Genomic DNA, 17,018 nt, shown 5'->3' on the forward strand with positions numbered 1-17,018 from the left:
AGCCACAACAGCTGTTGAAGGTGAGAGGGGACACAGGAACTCGAGGCCACCGACCTCTGAGGAGGGCACGTCCCAGGCTTCTCACTGCGAGATCAACAATGTCTTCTGGCCTGCCAGCCTTCATAACGCATCCTGCTTCCACTCTAGGTACACTGCTCCCCTTTTTATATATATATATGCGCATACACAACACATGTATTAAACAGATTATCTCTTCATTGCATCTATTTTCCATATATTCACCAAGAGACCATTTTCTAATACATGTTAAGAAGAGAGAACCCTTTTTGAACAAGACACTCCAGACCTGCCGTCCCGGTGCGACTGGGGGGCAGCGTAGGGCTGCCCGGTCGCCCTGCATGCGCCGTTGCCACAGTACCCAGTCTTGTGTTCACGTGGCCCCGACTCCTCAGCCACATCGACTTGCATAGAACATTGTGGAACCTGAACTGCACTTGTGTCTCTCATTTTCTTCGAATAATGATCATCACTATTTTAGTGAGCAAACTGTGAAAGGGGCTTTGGGGGGATTAGGAGGGGTGGGGTGGGCTGGGGTGGCCGTGGCCCTGCGTTGGTGGTGTCCCTGCATCTCTTCCTGTGACTGTCCTTGGCCAGCGCTGGGCCATGTATAGAGAGGGGTCAGAACGCAGCCACGGCCTCATGCTGGCCCTGCTTCACCTCCGCACGGGACCCCTCGTCCAAGGCCAGCAGCTCTGGGCGCGCCCTCGCCCGTGCTCACCTGCAGATTCAGCCGCTGCTTTGAGCCCAAAATGGGAATCTTGGTTTTGTGTCCAGGACTCGTTGCAAGCTTGCTGGTGAGGCTTGCAGAACCTCAAGACCAGATGCCATCTGCCTGAATGTTGACCTGCCAGTGGATGTGACCCTTCGTATTCCCCTCCCCGGACAGCGTCACCGTGAACATTAGCATTCTTTCTTGGTTGATAGTTGAGCAAACTGACATTACAGAAAGTGCCTTAGACACTACAGTACTAAGACAATGTTAAATATATTATTTGCCTCTATAACAATTTAATGTATTAAGTTTTGACTGTGTTTCATATCATGTACCTCTCTAGTCGAAGTGGTATTATAAACATTCAGTGACAACAAATCAGTGTTAATTACAAATCCTCGATCCTCTGCAATGTGCTTGACAACACAGACCTTTTGGGTTAAAAGCTTTAACATCTGTTAGGAAGAGTTTGTCCTGTGGGTGTGGAAGCCTGGGTTCCTAGCCCCTCCCCCTTATCAATTGTGCTGGCTGTTGACCACCAGACACCGACTGCAAATATCTTTTCTTGTATTCCCATATTTCTAGACAATGATTTTTGTAAGACAATAAATTTATTCATTATAGATATTCACGCCTGCTCTGTTTACTTGGTGGAAAAGCACCCATAGAGAATAAACAGACCTCAATAAACGAGAATAATCATGTGGACGTGGAATCTGTTCTATCCATTCTGTTCGCTTTCCCGCCCCAATGGCCAGGGGTTGGTGGTGCAGAGTTTTAGGATGAGGACAGCCAGGTACAAGCCTCTGAAGAGCTTTGCAGTTGGGAAGCTATTCAATGCCGGACCAGCTGGAGAGTCCTAGGTTCAAGTTCCCTTGACATCTGGGAGGGAAAGGTCGGAGGTAGGCCTAAGCCAAGAAAGAAACGTTCGGTGGAGCCGCTTCAGAATGGATTTAGTCACCAACCAATGCAGCTTGTTACTTTTTTTGGTTTTTGGTTGTTTTGTTTTTTTTTTTTTAAAAAAAAAAAAAGTTCAAGACACTTGGGCTACATTCATTTTGAATTACGATTCAGCAGTGTGCCCCGAAAGCTGCCTGTCGCATGGATCAACTAGGATGAGTTGAGTGACAGTCGGATAGAGAATGCCACTCACCCCAACCCCTGGGATAGTCTTGGGTTCCTTGCTGTCACACACTGAATGCTGGGGTGGCTCGGCTCTGGCTGATCTGAACGTCACAGCTTCTCAAATTGTCCAAGAGGAAAAACTTCAATCCTGTGGACAGATTCCAGCCCCTGGTTCCTTGCAGGTGCTAATCAGAAGGGACCTTTCTTTACTGCAGATCACTTTGTCATTGGGAAAAGGTGTTAAACCTTAGTGGGTGTTTGGACACAAGGAAGATCATTTGTGGGGAGTCGGCCCAGCAGGCGCGCAGTTTCACGTGCAGATGTGGGAGGGAGCGCTGGCCCTGCAGGTTCTGGATGCAGCTCTGCACCAGGCGCTGCTGTAAGGTGCTCTGCCCTTGACATGAGATGGGCACATCTTTTTAAAGGGTGAGGTATGCTGTAAGGTGCTCTGCCCTTGACATGAGATGGGCACATCTTTTTAAAGGGTGAGGTACAAACAACATGCAGCTCTGGTTGTGCTGTGCGTGAACTTCTATAACCCAGAAAGGCCCCTAGAGCCCATGCACATTTCCTTTCTGTCCCCTTTTCACCGTCCCTTGGGAATGTTAGTGATGTGCCACATTATGTCCCAGACAACAGACCCATGGCCTCTTCCTCCTGAAGCTAGCATTGCTGAGGAGTAGCTGTTCTGTCAGAACTGGAGCTAAAAACGGCTCACGGTTGTCAGGCTGTCATCCATTCCTGCTGCACCTTTGTTGTTGTTAAGCCGTCGACTGCATCGACTCACAGCAACCCCATGCACAAAACCTCTGAACCTGAGCCAGTATCACTGTCTCCAACACACTACCCCCATACCCGAGTCAACCCCTTTCATCCAGGGTCTTCTCCTGTGCTGTCGCTCCCTCCTTCCAAGCAATGATGTCCTTCTCCAAGGACTGGTCCCTCCTGGCAACAGGCTCAAAGTATGTGAGATGGAGCCTCAGCCACCTCTTACATTTAAAAAAAATAAAAATCCAGACTCTCAGGAAGTAGAGAGAATGGCCTCCCTAGTTCCAAACAGGATGGCTGAGTAAAGTGTGTGATTGGAGCTTGAGAAGACTAATTTACACAACCCTCCTGGTCATTTCAGGGGGAAGGGGAATGCCTCCACCCCCACCTTTCTAGAACATCTCTAAGACCTTGTCCACGCCGTGCACTTGCTGAATGCATGTTCCATATGCCCGTCAGAAGGACCAGGTAGGCTGTCCACTTCCATTTGTAGCCACCTTTGCAAGCCATGTGAAATGTCCTAGATGATTTGTATAGAAACATCTTGTGCAACAGCGAATGAATGGAAATCCAAAATCTCTGTAAATGTTCATTAAAATTAATAAAAAAAAATTTCTTATACCAGAGGCATAGTCACATACTGGCTTTCTAAAATGATGCTAATTACAGTACCTAGGTGTTAGAGAAGAGTACTAAATATCCCATGGACTGCCAAAAGAAGGAGCAGGTGTGTCTTGGGAGAAAGAACAGCCAGAGTGCTCCTCGGAGGCCATTCCTTGAAAAGGGACATCATGCTTGGAAAGGTGGAGGGTCAGCCAAAAAGAGGATGACCTTCAACGAGATGGACTGACACAGTAACTGCAGCAGCGGGCTGTGTCAGAGCTGATGAGACAGCACAGGATAGGGTGTTGTTCACAAGGTTACTATGAGTCATATGCAGTGACACAAGTGCAGTCTGCAGAGTTTGACTGTACTGAAGCAGTAAATGGGTTTTAGAAAGTCATGTTTGATTTATTAAGACACTAGTCTGTTAATTTTTCAAACCAGCCAACAGTGTCTCCCTCCCACCTGACTCTTCTGAAGCCTTATTCAGGCTGTAACGTGACAATCACTTAAATGCTGTGGGCTTGACTAAAATCTCCACAAAAAGCACCTGGTCTCCTCTGAGGCACCACGTTTCACTGAAAATGCCCCCCCCCTTTTTTTTCTCTCCAAATATGTCTTAACAATTGCTGACAGCTAGCTGGGGTTTGACGTGGTTGTCGCAGCCCATCCCTTCCTGGAAAGGTCAATGAAGTCAGCATCAGAACTTAACAGAATGGAGATCAGCAGCTCTAAGAAATTCTGGAGCCACTGGAAGATGCACTCGTGCACTTCTGGTGAGGCATCACTGGCACGCAGGGAACACACGGACAGGACAGGCCAAGTCCAACATGGACTCTGTGACATTCTGGGAATATCTTATTTGTGTGTGAAAGAGTAGACTGTGACGGGATGAAAATCCATCTATGAAAGTAGCTCTTGAAATAACAATAATGTCTACATGAGAGGCATTTTCACAGTTCTAAGTGGCACATTTTTCTTAATGGTTCAGAAAATAAAGGTCTGTCTGTCTTGTAATTTGGTGTCTTGAGTTTCCTGCCAGGTCACGTGTCATCTGGAAATCTGTATTGGGTTCCCAGGTCCTGTTTGTGATTACTGTACACCAACTTGGAACTCTGGCCTAGGTATTCAGGCCCATGAAAGAACCATCGCATTAGTTTATTTTACAGTACTTCATTTGGACAACTCTATGGAAAAGTATGTTTTTGTTAGGTGTCACCGAGTTGACTAGGACTCTGAAGGAAAGATGGAATCTTTTCCAGGTAAGTTTAGACGTGCAAACAGTAAACCATTCACATCTTCAGTTCCTTTCTGATCTTGTCAGTGACCACACATTTCCACGGCTCTGCCATTCGCATGCTCATCTCTCTGTTCGTTCCCCAGGACCATTTCCCATCACCCCCGTTCAGGTTTGCAGTTACCGTGTCTCGGGGATCTTGGTTTGTGGATGTGTACCAGGAAGTCCACGCTGACATGTAACTGACCCCAGCAGGTTTTCAGAGGCGGCAAATCACACGGGAGCTGACTGCCCATCTTATTTCAACAATAGAAATTTCTTGTTCTTACTACTTTAGGGTGTAATTCCCAAAATAGAGAGTTTTTATTAGCTTATATTGTTAGTGTTTTAAGACAGAGAACAATTTAGTGACATCATTATTATAAAAATGTCCCTAAATTTTAGATGGGAGTTGCTTCATTTTGGTATGTTCGTCTGTGGTTGGTTTCTTGATAGTCAAAACAACACTGTGGGCCTCAAGTCCAATAAGGACAAAGCAGGAGGGCTCTACACCTTGTCTGGCTGTTCAAGCATGTGCCAGGAGACCATGCCCTATGTGACCACAGCCTAGGAGACAATGGCCGAGGTGACCAGAGCCCAGATGACTATGACTCAGGAGACCACAACTCAGGCAACCAGTGCCCCACCCACAAATCAAGATCCAGGCAGGATCCCTGTATTAATGGCAGGTGGATAGTTAAATTTCTGTTCAACTGGCATGTTTCCCTGGGGAAGGCCTCAGCAATGACCAGAAACCCAAACATAGCTCTTATGGTTCAAAGGGAGAAAACAAGAGTCCAGACCCCACATGGGCCTCCCACGCAGGGAGCCCTGTGCTGCCCAGTTCCCTGCTTCACACTGTCTTGCGAGGGAAATCTGCCATCTTCATATTTATTTAAGATTACTTTTCCTTAAAACAAAAAGGACTTCTGGGTTCTTATACAGCAGTCATGGGGCTAGATTTCAAATTAGGTGCCCTAAGTCATAGAGGAAGACCCTCTATGAGATGGATTGATTCGGTGACTGGGGTAATAGGGATGGGTGTGTCAGAGGCGGTGCGGTTGGCGCAGGATAGAGCAGGGTTTAGGGCTGTTGTGCATAGGGTCGCTATGAGTCGGAAATGACTCGACGGCACATAACAACAACAACAAGTCATAGAAAATTATTTACAAATATGACTCCCTAACCACAGACCCCAGTGTCAGACCTATTTTTGAGGTTGTGTTATAGTGTATTCCCCATTTGTTTTACTCTTTGAGAAAAACATGTTTGTTTTTTTTTGGGGGGGGGGGGCGTGGGTGGAAGGATAATCATAGGCCTAAAAGGGAGAATGCAGAAAAGGACTCAGTATGTGTGGTTGAGTCACCTGCGACACAGTGACCCTATGTACAACAGCCCTAAACCCTGCTCTATCCTGTGCCAATTCTTACTGTCTCTGGCACACCTACCCCCATTACCTCAGTGACTTAATCAATCCATCTCATTGAGGGTCTTCTTCTCCTGCACTGTCCCTTCACCCTCCCAAACATGACGTCCCTATCCAAGGACTAGTCCCTCCTTGCAACATGTCCAAAGTATGTCAGACGAAGCTTCAGAATACTTGCCTCCAAGGAGCAGCCTGGCTTCACCCTCTCTAGGACGAACTTGTTTGTTCTCCAAGAAGTCCATGATATAATCAATAGTCTTCTCCAGCACCACAGCTCAAAGACATGAATTCTCCTTCTAACATCCCTAGTTACCATCTAGCTTTCTGATGCATAGCAAATAACTGCAAAGACCATGGCCTTTATCAGGCACACCTTAGTCTCCAAACTGACACTGTTGCTCTTCAGTACTCTGCAGAGGTCTCTGACAGGAGACTTTCCCCAATGCAATTCTTCTTTTAATTTCCTGGCTCCTGGTACCGAAAGTGTTGATTATGGAGCCCAGCAAACTGAAGCGGTTAACAATCTCGATCTCTTCACCATCCATCATGATGCTACAATCGGCCCAGTGGTGAGAATCTGTTCTCGTGATGCGCTTCTATCCATAGTAAAGGCTACAGTCCTTGACGTTCTGCAACAAGCACTGCAAGTTCCTCAGGTTCAGCAAGCAGGGTTGTATCATCTTCATAAAGCAGATTGTTGACTGGTCTTCCTCCAATCCTGATGTCACATTTCTCTTCATAGAGCCCAGCCTCCCAGATAATCTGTTCTGCTTATAGACTGCAAATGCATGGAGATAGGACACATCTCTGGCGTACATCCTTCCCAATTTTGAACGATGCAGTGTTTTCCTGCTCTGTTCTGATGACTGATTCCTGGTCCAAGTAACCATGATCAAGTGTTCTGGGATTCCTATTCTCCTCAGAGTCAGCCACAGTAGGCTGTGGTCCACACAGTCAAATGACTTTTCATAATCAAACACAGTCATTCCTCTGGTACTCCCTGCTTTCAGCCAAGATCCATCTAACACTAGCTATAATATCCCTAGTTCCTTGGTCTCTTCTAAATTCAGCCTGCACTTCTGGCAGTTCTCTGCTGATGTGCTGTTCCAGTCGTTTTTGGATAATTTTCAGCAGAATCTTAAAAAAAGGTTCATCTTAGCCAAACAGAAGACGCAAGTGCCTCGGACCATCCTGATTCCTGGCCTCATGCCTCTGTCAGCCAGGCTGTAGTTTTGTGTAAGTGGAAGGAGCCTGTTGGTCCCCAGGAAGCTGCCTTCCAGGGAGTTCTCAGGGGACTCTCTCTGGGCCCACTTCTTGGAGGCGGAGGGAGCCTTCCTCCAAAGCTCGCCATTCCAGGCATTCAAAATCAGCTCATCTGCTTGAAGTGCAAGACGGCCCACAAGAGCCAAGGCCAGTGGGCCTGCTTGGGAAGGCGGTAGGCCAAGACGAGGAGGCTTGATGCCTCTTCCTGTACTGGCTCTGCTGACCAGGCCTGTGAGTGCAGGCACACCAGATCTCTGGACCCACTTTCTCTGTAAAACCAGTTTGCCCAGGTCATTCAGAATTCCAACAGGCCTTTGCCAACTCAAAATCCCAGCTCTGGCTTCTGGCCCTTAGACTTGTTATGTGCTGTCAAGTGAACTGCGACTCACAGTGACCTTGTAAATGGAAGATCTACGTGGTATTCCCTATCCTGTGCCAACCTCATGGTCTCTGACACTCTAGAGCCAAATGCTACCAAAAGCTACCTTGCTAAGAATCTTCCTATCTTACACTGACCCTCCACTTTTCCAAGTGTGAAGTCTTCGAGAACTGACCCTTCCTAATAGCATGCCCAAAGTATGAGGCTTAAGTAGGGGCTAGGCTCTGGCAACTCTGGGCTGAGAAACTGGACTGCTGCCTGAGGAAGATGATCTGGGAAGGAGTGGTGGGGCTGGGTGGATGAGATGAAAACATCTGGAGACAGGCTGTTGAGAGGCTGTCCCTGGTCCTTTGGAAGATAAAGCCCCTCGAGCATGGGCACGGCCTGAGGCTTTATCTCTAGACTTTCAGTTACAGCTGCAAAGCTGTCACTCTGGCAGCCCGTGAGGCAAGGGAGGCAGAGGGCAGCCTTCAGCAAAGGGCAGGCAAGCAGTATAGAGATTTGCAGGCCAAGGGATAGTCTCTGAGCAAGGAAAGCAGCCAACTTGAGTTAACTCAAGACAACGCCTCCAGGAACTAGCTATTCCTACCCACACTCTTACAGAAGGAATTTCTGAATATTCCTTATTCACTCAGGAATTTAGTGTTTTACAACTGTAAGACAACTATATTGTTGACACTGTTTATCATAAGCCAACAGCACTGAGAACCAGTGGAGACATCCCCTCCCCCCATTCCTCAGTCCAGTCACCAAATGACATCCCCAAACATCAACCTGAGGAATGAGCCTTGTGTGCTGTCAAGTGGGTCAGGGCCCTCAGCGGGCTTTCTGAGGCTGTGGAACAGCCCAGGAAAAACTGCAGCTCGCTCAGCCAGCAGAGGGATGTGGAGAGAAGCTACATCTCGGTAACTCATCTGCGCATGAAAGCACACAGCTGGAACACCAGCACCATGAGGTCTGAGACACTTGGCCCGCTTCCCACCTGCTCTCTGTCCATCTACAAGTCAACATCAGAATAGGGGTGACACTTGACCTGGCTGTGTGCTCTGGCTCTTCTCTCAACCAATGGCAGGACCCCAATACAGCAATCTCAGACCTCCTTTTTTCTGTGAAATTTATTGTTTCCACATTAAAAGATCTTTCCTTTTTGAAGGGGAAGAGTTTTTTAACCACATGATGATCCAATACAGCTGCCCAGAGGAGGACACCTTCATAGTCATTAACATGCCATATGAGTTTTGAATAAATAAAAGCTACAAAGCCCAAGTTATATACAAATATCTTAGGCAATAATGTTTACAAACCTATATACAATAAAACAAATGTAAACAGTAAATGCAGCATGAGAGCAATCAAAGGATGTACAGGGACAACCACTGACTGTCTGTCCCCAGAGCCGGCCAGCCCCCCACCCAGAGGACAGCACGGCTTAGGGATCTCACCTGTGGAGAGAGGGCCGGACCCATGCCCCAGGCCCTGCTCTCGCTCAGGTGAGTCTGCTGCTGGGAGGCAAGTCTATGTGATGAGAACTGCTGAGTAAAATCAGAAGGTGCAGAGAATGATCCCCAGTTCAGTGAGCTGCCACTCAGGCAGAAACAGGCCCGGCTGGGGTAAGCCAGGCATTACGATGTCAGGGGAGGCTGGGAGGGCGCACACTGAGCTGATTTGGGGAGAATTTCTAGAAGATCTGCAATGTCCTAAACACAGCTAAGTCCTATCAGTACAGTGGGGGCTATGGGGCGGTGAGATGAATGGGTACTTCTGCATCCAGTGACCAAGTAATACAGGTACGTATCACCTTGTAACCCACAAAAGTGCAATCATGTGAAACCAACGGCACTACGGCGAGAAGAGAAAACAGCCAGTATTGATATCGCGCAGTCCTGGGGCTGGGCGGGCCTGCAGCTGCCACCGCATGCAGCCTGCCATCTGCTGGCCAGGGGACAGATGGCGGGGCCAGCCGGGCCCGGGCCCCGGGGTTGAGGCGTGGGTGTCCTGGGTGGTTGGAGGGCAGAGACCCCACCTGGAGCCGGCGCTCACACACTGAGAGGCAGCATCCCTGGGGCCGAGGACGGGCGCGAGGAGCCCAGGCCAGGTGGGGGCGGTGCTGGGTCAAAGCCGTTTACTGTCCTGTGGGGTAAAAGGCACAGAAGAGAGAGACTGTCATCACATGGCTCCACACAGTGCACAAAACTCATGCTCTCCAAACCTCCCTTTCCTGGCCCACACAGAACCCTGCTGCCCATGGTGGGTGGCTGCCTCCACTGGGGAGAGAGAAAAAAGGAGAACCAGGGAGTCCTCCCATCAGCTCAATCCTCGGGCCTCAGCAGACATACTACCTTCCTTGGGCTAACTAGGTGGAAATGCCTGGCAAGATGGGAAAACTTGGTAATGTGAAACGATGAAATGTTCTATAGCACTACTGCATTATTGTACATCACTATTACTTATCACCCTGTAGTCAGAACCAACTCACAGCTGACTCTACAGTGGGTTTCAGATGGTGTAAATCACATGGGAGTAGACTGTCCCTCTTTCTCCCAAAGGGAGAAGTGGATCTGAACCATCCACCTTTGAGTTGGCAACTCCTTACCCACTAGGCCACTAGAGCCTCCTGAGATGTTAATTTGCCATTGGAAAAAAAAAGACATTACAGAATTTTTAATAGCATGGGGAAATATTCCCAATTAATGTTAAATGGAAGGTTAACAAACTTGGTATGCTTAATGATGAGGGGTAAATAATAGAAATTCTGGATTCTAGACTATAAATTCAAAACTCGAACTTGTAGCTGTCGAGTCAGTTCCAACTCACAGCAACCCCATAACCGGGTTTCCAAGGATGTAAATTGTAAAGGGAGGAGACCACCCATTTCACCAGAGCGCGCTGAGGCCTCTGGGTTCCCAGCGCCAGTCTGTACAGACTACACTGCCAGAGCTCGCTTACACAGACAGGCATCATCATCTACAAAGTTCTATCTGGAAGGTGTGCGTGTGTTACATATGTGTCTAGCCACATATATATATACACACACACACGTGTACATAAAATATATCCTAAAAGAAAGGTTTTTAATATAGTTCTTTTTCTTCTGCGTGTGGGTTTTATTTCATTATGTTTTTAAAAATTATTTTCTAAATATACATAAATATCTCAATAAGGGGCAAAAAGTAATTTTAAATCTTCAGTATGAGGCTTCTCTGTAGACGCAGAGTAGCAGGTGAGCTGAGCCTAGAGCATACAGGAGGCTCAGCTCCAGGACCTCTGCTCAGTCCCCACCCTGCTGGTGCAGATTTGGGGAGCAGAGGGGAGTGTACACAAAGACCAACACCTCTCAGGAGACCACTTCAGCCTTTCTCTTCTGAAAAACCACCCAGGAAGCTTTGTCCTAGTAACATTTTGAAGGATGCAGCCTTTCCCCTAAGTGCCCATCACTATGCCAACCTGCAGGACTGGACTTGAGCATGGGGCCCAGGGTAAGGTTTCCATCTGTCCTGCAGAGCATCACGGTGAGTCAGAGTCACCTCAACAGCACCTAACAATGACCTGGCTACCCACTCATTACAATGCACAGAGTTTTAAATGTAGACTCATGCAGAAGTTCCCTTAAGAGAAAAAGGCAGACATGCATGCTCCCCACAAAGTCAGGTGAAGGAGTAAGAGCAAGCTCATAAGAAAAGCAGCATGCAGAGCAACAGATGAGCCCTGAGTGCTCTGGAGTGCTCCTGTCTCACTCTATGAGATTCAGAGCACTGGAGCAAGAAACCAATTTCCACATAGACACCAATTTCTAGTTTGGAATCAAGCCTTTCACATTAGACACAGATAAATACAGCATGGACCTTTTCCTTTTTGAGCTGCGTCTAATTCTTAAACATCGTCATTTGATCACCCCCATTTCCAAGGCTATGTCTTTGCATTACTAGGGGCAGAAACATGTCACGTACTAAGTTTCCATGTCCCCAGTGTCTGTTTCTCATAGAAACTCCAGGGAGAAAAGTCAGGCCTTATAGAAGGCCTCACACCTCACAAGGACGAGCCATGCCACAGAGCAAGGTGAAAAGGAGTCCTGCTGACACCAGGAAGGCTTCAGCCATTCCCTGGATGCAAAAAGAAGCAGCTGGGAGGATGGCTCCATATCCAGGCTTTGTGGATCAGGGCTGTTCCAGATAGATGGGTCACGAAAAGACAGCACATTCAATCTGGCAATTACAGGAATAAAGAAACCAAAGCAAGAGTCTGTCTAGACCTTAGCCTGGGGCACCCAGTGAGCCAGCCAGCCAAGAGGTGACAGGGCGCCCAGAGGTTATCCACAGCCCTCGGTAAGCGCCCAGCGCAGGTCAGCTCTAGCCAGGACAAATACACTGTGTAGCCGAGGATGCACACAGAGAACATGGAGTAAGGCGTTTTTTAAAACAGAAATGGAACTCAATATAAAGCTGGTAGAGGAGAGAGACAATCACCAAGCACCTCTCTTAAGAAGTAGGAAGTACAAGAGAAAGAACAAAGCCACTCACAGAGGTGGGACCACCTGAGGAGACTCTGAAGCTGTGCTGGGGGAAGGAGGTCAAGAGCAAAAACTTCCCTCTGCACCTGCCTGCAGCCAGAGCCAAAGGAAGATTTCCCCGAGGCCACACAGGCAAGGAGGAAACAGCAGGTCTGGACACCACCACATCCAAAGGTTCCTGGCACTGATTTCATCTGTCCACCCCTAAGGGAGGTGTTCAGATGCATCAAAAAGAGGGAAGAGAAGCCTCAGAAAAGAAGAAAGAAGTGCATTTAGATGCTAGTCAGAGTGAATCTAAAGCAAGAGAAAGGATGAAAATGCTCAATCTGTCAAAGAAGCCGGATGGGCAGAGGTGAGGAGCCACAAGGAAGATGACGAGGGTGTATCTGAGAGCAAACTCAGACAAGCAAGTGGACACCCTGCAGACCACACTCCTCCTCACTCATAAGGTAAAGCTCTGCAAACAGATGAGCATTTCACATGGAAGGCTCATCCACCATCGCAGGGTGCATTCAGAACACTAGAGCAGCCAGGGGGTCCGCCCACATCTCCAGGGTTGCATGAATGAATCCTGGCCCAGTCATGTCTATCAGATGCAATGTCAGGACCTAACAGGGACCCTCCCTCAGCTCCCCCAGGAGCTATACTCCCTACACCAGGAGGGCCACCAGGCATGACATCCACGACCGCTCCAGGACCACTGTAACTCATGTGCTTTTGTTGAAAAAGCTGAAATACTAATAATGCCATACAAGGAAGTCTCCACAATACAAGTGAGTTCTGTTCCCATCTGTGTTGACACTGAATTTGTAGGTAAGTTGGATCAAAGGGCTATAGCTTGTAACAAATATCAGTCATATGTTTCTCTTAGCATGCACAAAAAGCATTAAACACTTCTAGACACACCAAAACATCCTTACATAATAAATTAATAACAATAAAAGTTTTGATGCATATCACAAAACAGCATCTGTTTGTTATCACAAACCACTCTATACACCTCCAATTTTAACAGTAGGCTTTACTTGTGTGTACGGGTTGTGCCTATGTGGGGCTGTGGACAACTGAGGGATGGCCTGTACAGCTGTATCAAACAGCAAGGTGAGTGCTCATTCAGTTAAAGCTCAGTCAGCCTCAAGCAGTTAGTAAAGCCAGTTTCAGTTAACATGTCTTCCACCACACACCATGATTAGAGAATGCGAAATAACACAACAAACAATTCAGTTACCCATGAACAACGTGGGGAATATGACTTTTTCTTGCCTAATAAAAAAAAAGGGAAAAAACATTAAACAGTAACACAGATACTTTTCACACCACACCCTATACACAGCCCACTACACATACTTAGCCCAAAAGAAATCAGACAAGTTTAAAAAATTATTTCTCAAGAGAAATCAGATAGGTGCACAAAAATACGGCAAGGGATATTTAAGAAGCTAAATAAAAGCTGTAAGAAAAGAATGTTTTTGAGAGGACTCCAGTAACTGCAGTCCATGTACAAGCTGCACCTTCTTTATGAGGAAACGAAAGGTCATTAGTGGGTGGAGAAGAGGAGCAATTGCCAAAGACAGACTAGATAAAACGCCGATTCCGTGACAGCTCACATATCCCCAATTTAGGACATGTTTCTGAATACCTTACAGCTAAACATATTAATACCTTAAATCTTAGCTTTGTATAAGACACAGAGCTGTCTGCAGTGAGGTTTCAAGGTTCCTGAAGAGTCCTGGGGGGTGTGAGGGGCGCATGTCACATGCATATTCAACACACACACAAACCCCACACTGAGCAACTCTCTGCTCCAAACACCTCCCTCTAAGGTCTCCAGAAGCACTAATGAAACCCATGACAGCAGTACAGACAGACTGCAAGCCCCATCTAGGCCTTTTTCTGTAAGAACGTCTGTGTTTTTCTAAAACCTGCCAAATTTAATAATGGTGCAGTGGTGAGATGGTTTCTAATCCCTTCTTTTTGTAGCCACCACTACCATCTTGGTTTTATCTAGTCAAAAAGTCAGCAGGAAGAAAAGCCAGGCAGGTCAGAAACACAGCACAAGTGCAACACAGCATGAACAAAGCCCATGTAGTAAGTGTCAGGAACACAGATAAAGAAACGCAAGCACTAGGTTAATACTTGTACACAGATGTACAAACCAATCATCATAAGCATTCAAAAAAAGGCCAAGCTCACAAAAGCATACTTAATTTTTAATGTAAACAGTACAATATGAAATTAATACTAATTAAAATGAAAATCAAATGTTTATTGTTCCTACTGGGAAATTCCTTTCCAGTTTCAGGTCAGGACACAGCATCTCCACCTGCATCTACAATCTCCCCAGAGGTCAGGGGTCAGTGGACAACCAGAACAGGCCCCTTGGCTTCAGGTGACAAGGAATTCTCTCCACCTCCCTAAGAGTGAGTCAGCTCCAGACAATCTATCCCAGGCACTCTGCTGCAGGGTTCACAAGGGAGCTGTCCCTCAGGAAGCAGTGCTGTCCCCACCTCCTCATGATTTCCTAAGACATCAGTCCGGCCATCCATCATCCAGGCTCAGGTCTGATCACACACATCAAGAAGAACAAGCTCACCAAAAATAGAGGGTAACCCCAAGTAGCCAGGAAAATGGACCCTGCTCCCGACACTCATAGAGGCACTTCACTTTCTCTGCACCATCTGGGAGAAACGGCAGCTCTAATTTGAGACTATTTACCCTAGGAGTGATGAAAATCCTTTTTGTACTTGTCCCACCTGAGGAATTCCAATAGTTTTAAGTCCTTATTTATATAATGGTATTTTTTTTAAAATTTTATTATTTTTTGTGTGTACCGTCAAATCGGATCTGACTGGTACAGGAGATTGTCCCTCTTTCTGCAGCAGAGCATCTGGTGGATTGGAAACGCACACCTCTGGAATTACAGTACAGCTTCTTGCCACTAGGCCACCAGAGCTCCCAATATAATGGTATTTTAATGGAACTATGCCTTTAATGAACTGTGCATACTCCAGAGATGAACCTGATACCCCATTCTAAAAGGATGGGCAGCAAGAACCTTTTAATAACTGTTTCTCAAACTGAGTGCTCCATGAACACGCCAAAATGACTGAGGAGCACAGAAATACAAGGTTCTTTAAGGAGTTATGTACATTTCCAGAGTTCTATCTGTATTACATTCACAGAAAACGGCTTCTACAACCCAAAAGGAGAGACAGGGCAAAGGGGCCTCACGTGCTCTCTGACCACAGGTTCTAACTAGTTGTCTAATTTAAGGCATACCCAGACAAGAGTATGTAGTATTTTAAAAATTAGTTCCTTTGTATCCCAGGGAACACAAACATGGGAAATGCTCCTAAAACCTACCTGACTTTCCATAAGAAGTGGGGCAAGTACCAACCCCAGAGTAAAAGAAGGGCAAAGATTCTTGATAGGCTGGGGAAAGCAGCATTATCACAGGAAGCAAAGGGATACACTGGCTGACTAAAGGGGTTTTTGAAGAAAACTAATACTACTAAGAAGATTAGGTGGATACTTGAGCTTGTAAGCCCAAATGCAGATCTAACAGAATGAATGCTGGATATGAAGAGATGTAAGATTACATACTAGGAGAAAAAAGGACTGAAGGATCTAGTTCTAAGTTTCTTCTTATTATGAAGACAATAAAAACTTGAGTTTATGTTCACTTTTTAAAAGGGGGGAGGGAGTCCAGGTGATATGTACTGACACAGAAATTCCCTTGGTTATATAAATCATGACAGGCCATGTTGAGAAACATTAAAATATTTAAAGCAATAATAACCTAGGAGTAAAAAGAAAATATCTATAGCAGCTGCCTAAAATATGGTTTTACATGCTCATAAAAACCTCACTGCGGCCAAGTCAGAACTCACTCACAGCTGACCTTCCAGTGTGGGTTTTTGGAAGATCTCCCTCAGCACTGTTCAGGCAGCAAGTGAGGTACCACCAGCAGCACAGCTCCCTATGGACTAGGCCATCAAAGCTCCATAGTTTAACTAGCATAAAAATAACCACACTTAATATAGAATATATTATATAAGGACCTCTGGTGTCTTAGTGGTAAAGAATTAGCACTGTCAATCCAAAGGTTTATAGTTTAAATCCATGAGCTGCTCAGTGGAAGAAAGGCAGGCAATGACCTCCTGTGAAATTAACTGCCTCTGAAACCCACTGCAGAGTCAGCTATGGGTCCCGTTCCACCACAGTGGAACCAAACAACAATAATATAGAATGTAAGCAGTGTGAGTGATACCAGCACAGAAAACATTATCTTTTCACTTTATATTTCTATCATATAAAGGCTGTTCTTTTCTAATCTGTATTTGATCCAGTGTCTAAATATTCAAAGGCTTTGTATTTTTTAAGATCTTTACAAGATATGTGGAAGAGCCCACATATACTTTAAAAAATACGTGCTAGGAAAGCTACTAGCCCATAAGCACCACACATCATAGTCATCTTTACTCCCTAAAGCCCGTCACTGCCGCCTCACATGACTCCGCTTGCAGTACAGAAGCCCCAGGCTTACAGTTCCCACAGCAACAGAATCCATGGGGAATAAAGGCAACAAAAGATTTCCTATCTCCTAAGATGTGAATGACAACAGGCTCTAAGTCAGTATTTCAAACTGCATCTACATTCAAAATGTCAATAAACGGACTTAAAAATCTACAGCTTTTTTTTTTGAGTAGTAAACTCAAAAGATTACCATTTAAAATCTCCAGGACTTACCCTTTATCAAAGAATGACGTATGCCCTGACCGAGAGAACTTTGTGCCATTGCTGTTCATCACTCCGCAGTTAACATTCCCTGAAATATAGGATTTTCGTGATGCTTGGTCCTTTGCAAAATTTCTGCAAGCTGCTAATTTGGATTCTAAAGCCTAGAAGGAAGAAGGAATGAGGCGATTGTCAAAACAG

The 17,018-nt window shown here is 46.2% G+C and overlaps 1 protein-coding gene across 1 annotated transcript in view; it reads right to left on the reverse strand.

Moving 5' to 3' along the window:
- Nucleotides 1–9,314: 9,314 nt before the first annotated feature.
- NDEL1 (nudE neurodevelopment protein 1-like 1) overlaps nucleotides 9,315–17,018 on the reverse strand; it is a 44,517-nt gene continuing 36,813 nt past the window's right edge. The window contains exons 8-9 of the mRNA XM_006900507.1: nucleotides 16,830–16,981; nucleotides 9,315–9,703 (exon numbers count right to left, since the gene is read on the reverse strand). Coding sequence (XP_006900569.1) covers nucleotides 9,610–9,703; nucleotides 16,830–16,981 — 246 coding nt within the window. The 3' untranslated portion in view covers nucleotides 9,315–9,609. The remainder of the gene's footprint in view (nucleotides 9,704–16,829; nucleotides 16,982–17,018) is intronic.

Source organism: Elephantulus edwardii, unplaced genomic scaffold, assembly GCF_000299155.1.
Source record: "Elephantulus edwardii isolate Elephantulus edwardi_28Jun2011 unplaced genomic scaffold, EleEdw1.0 scaffold00286, whole genome shotgun sequence".
NCBI lineage: Eukaryota > Metazoa > Chordata > Mammalia > Macroscelidea > Macroscelididae > Elephantulus > Elephantulus edwardii.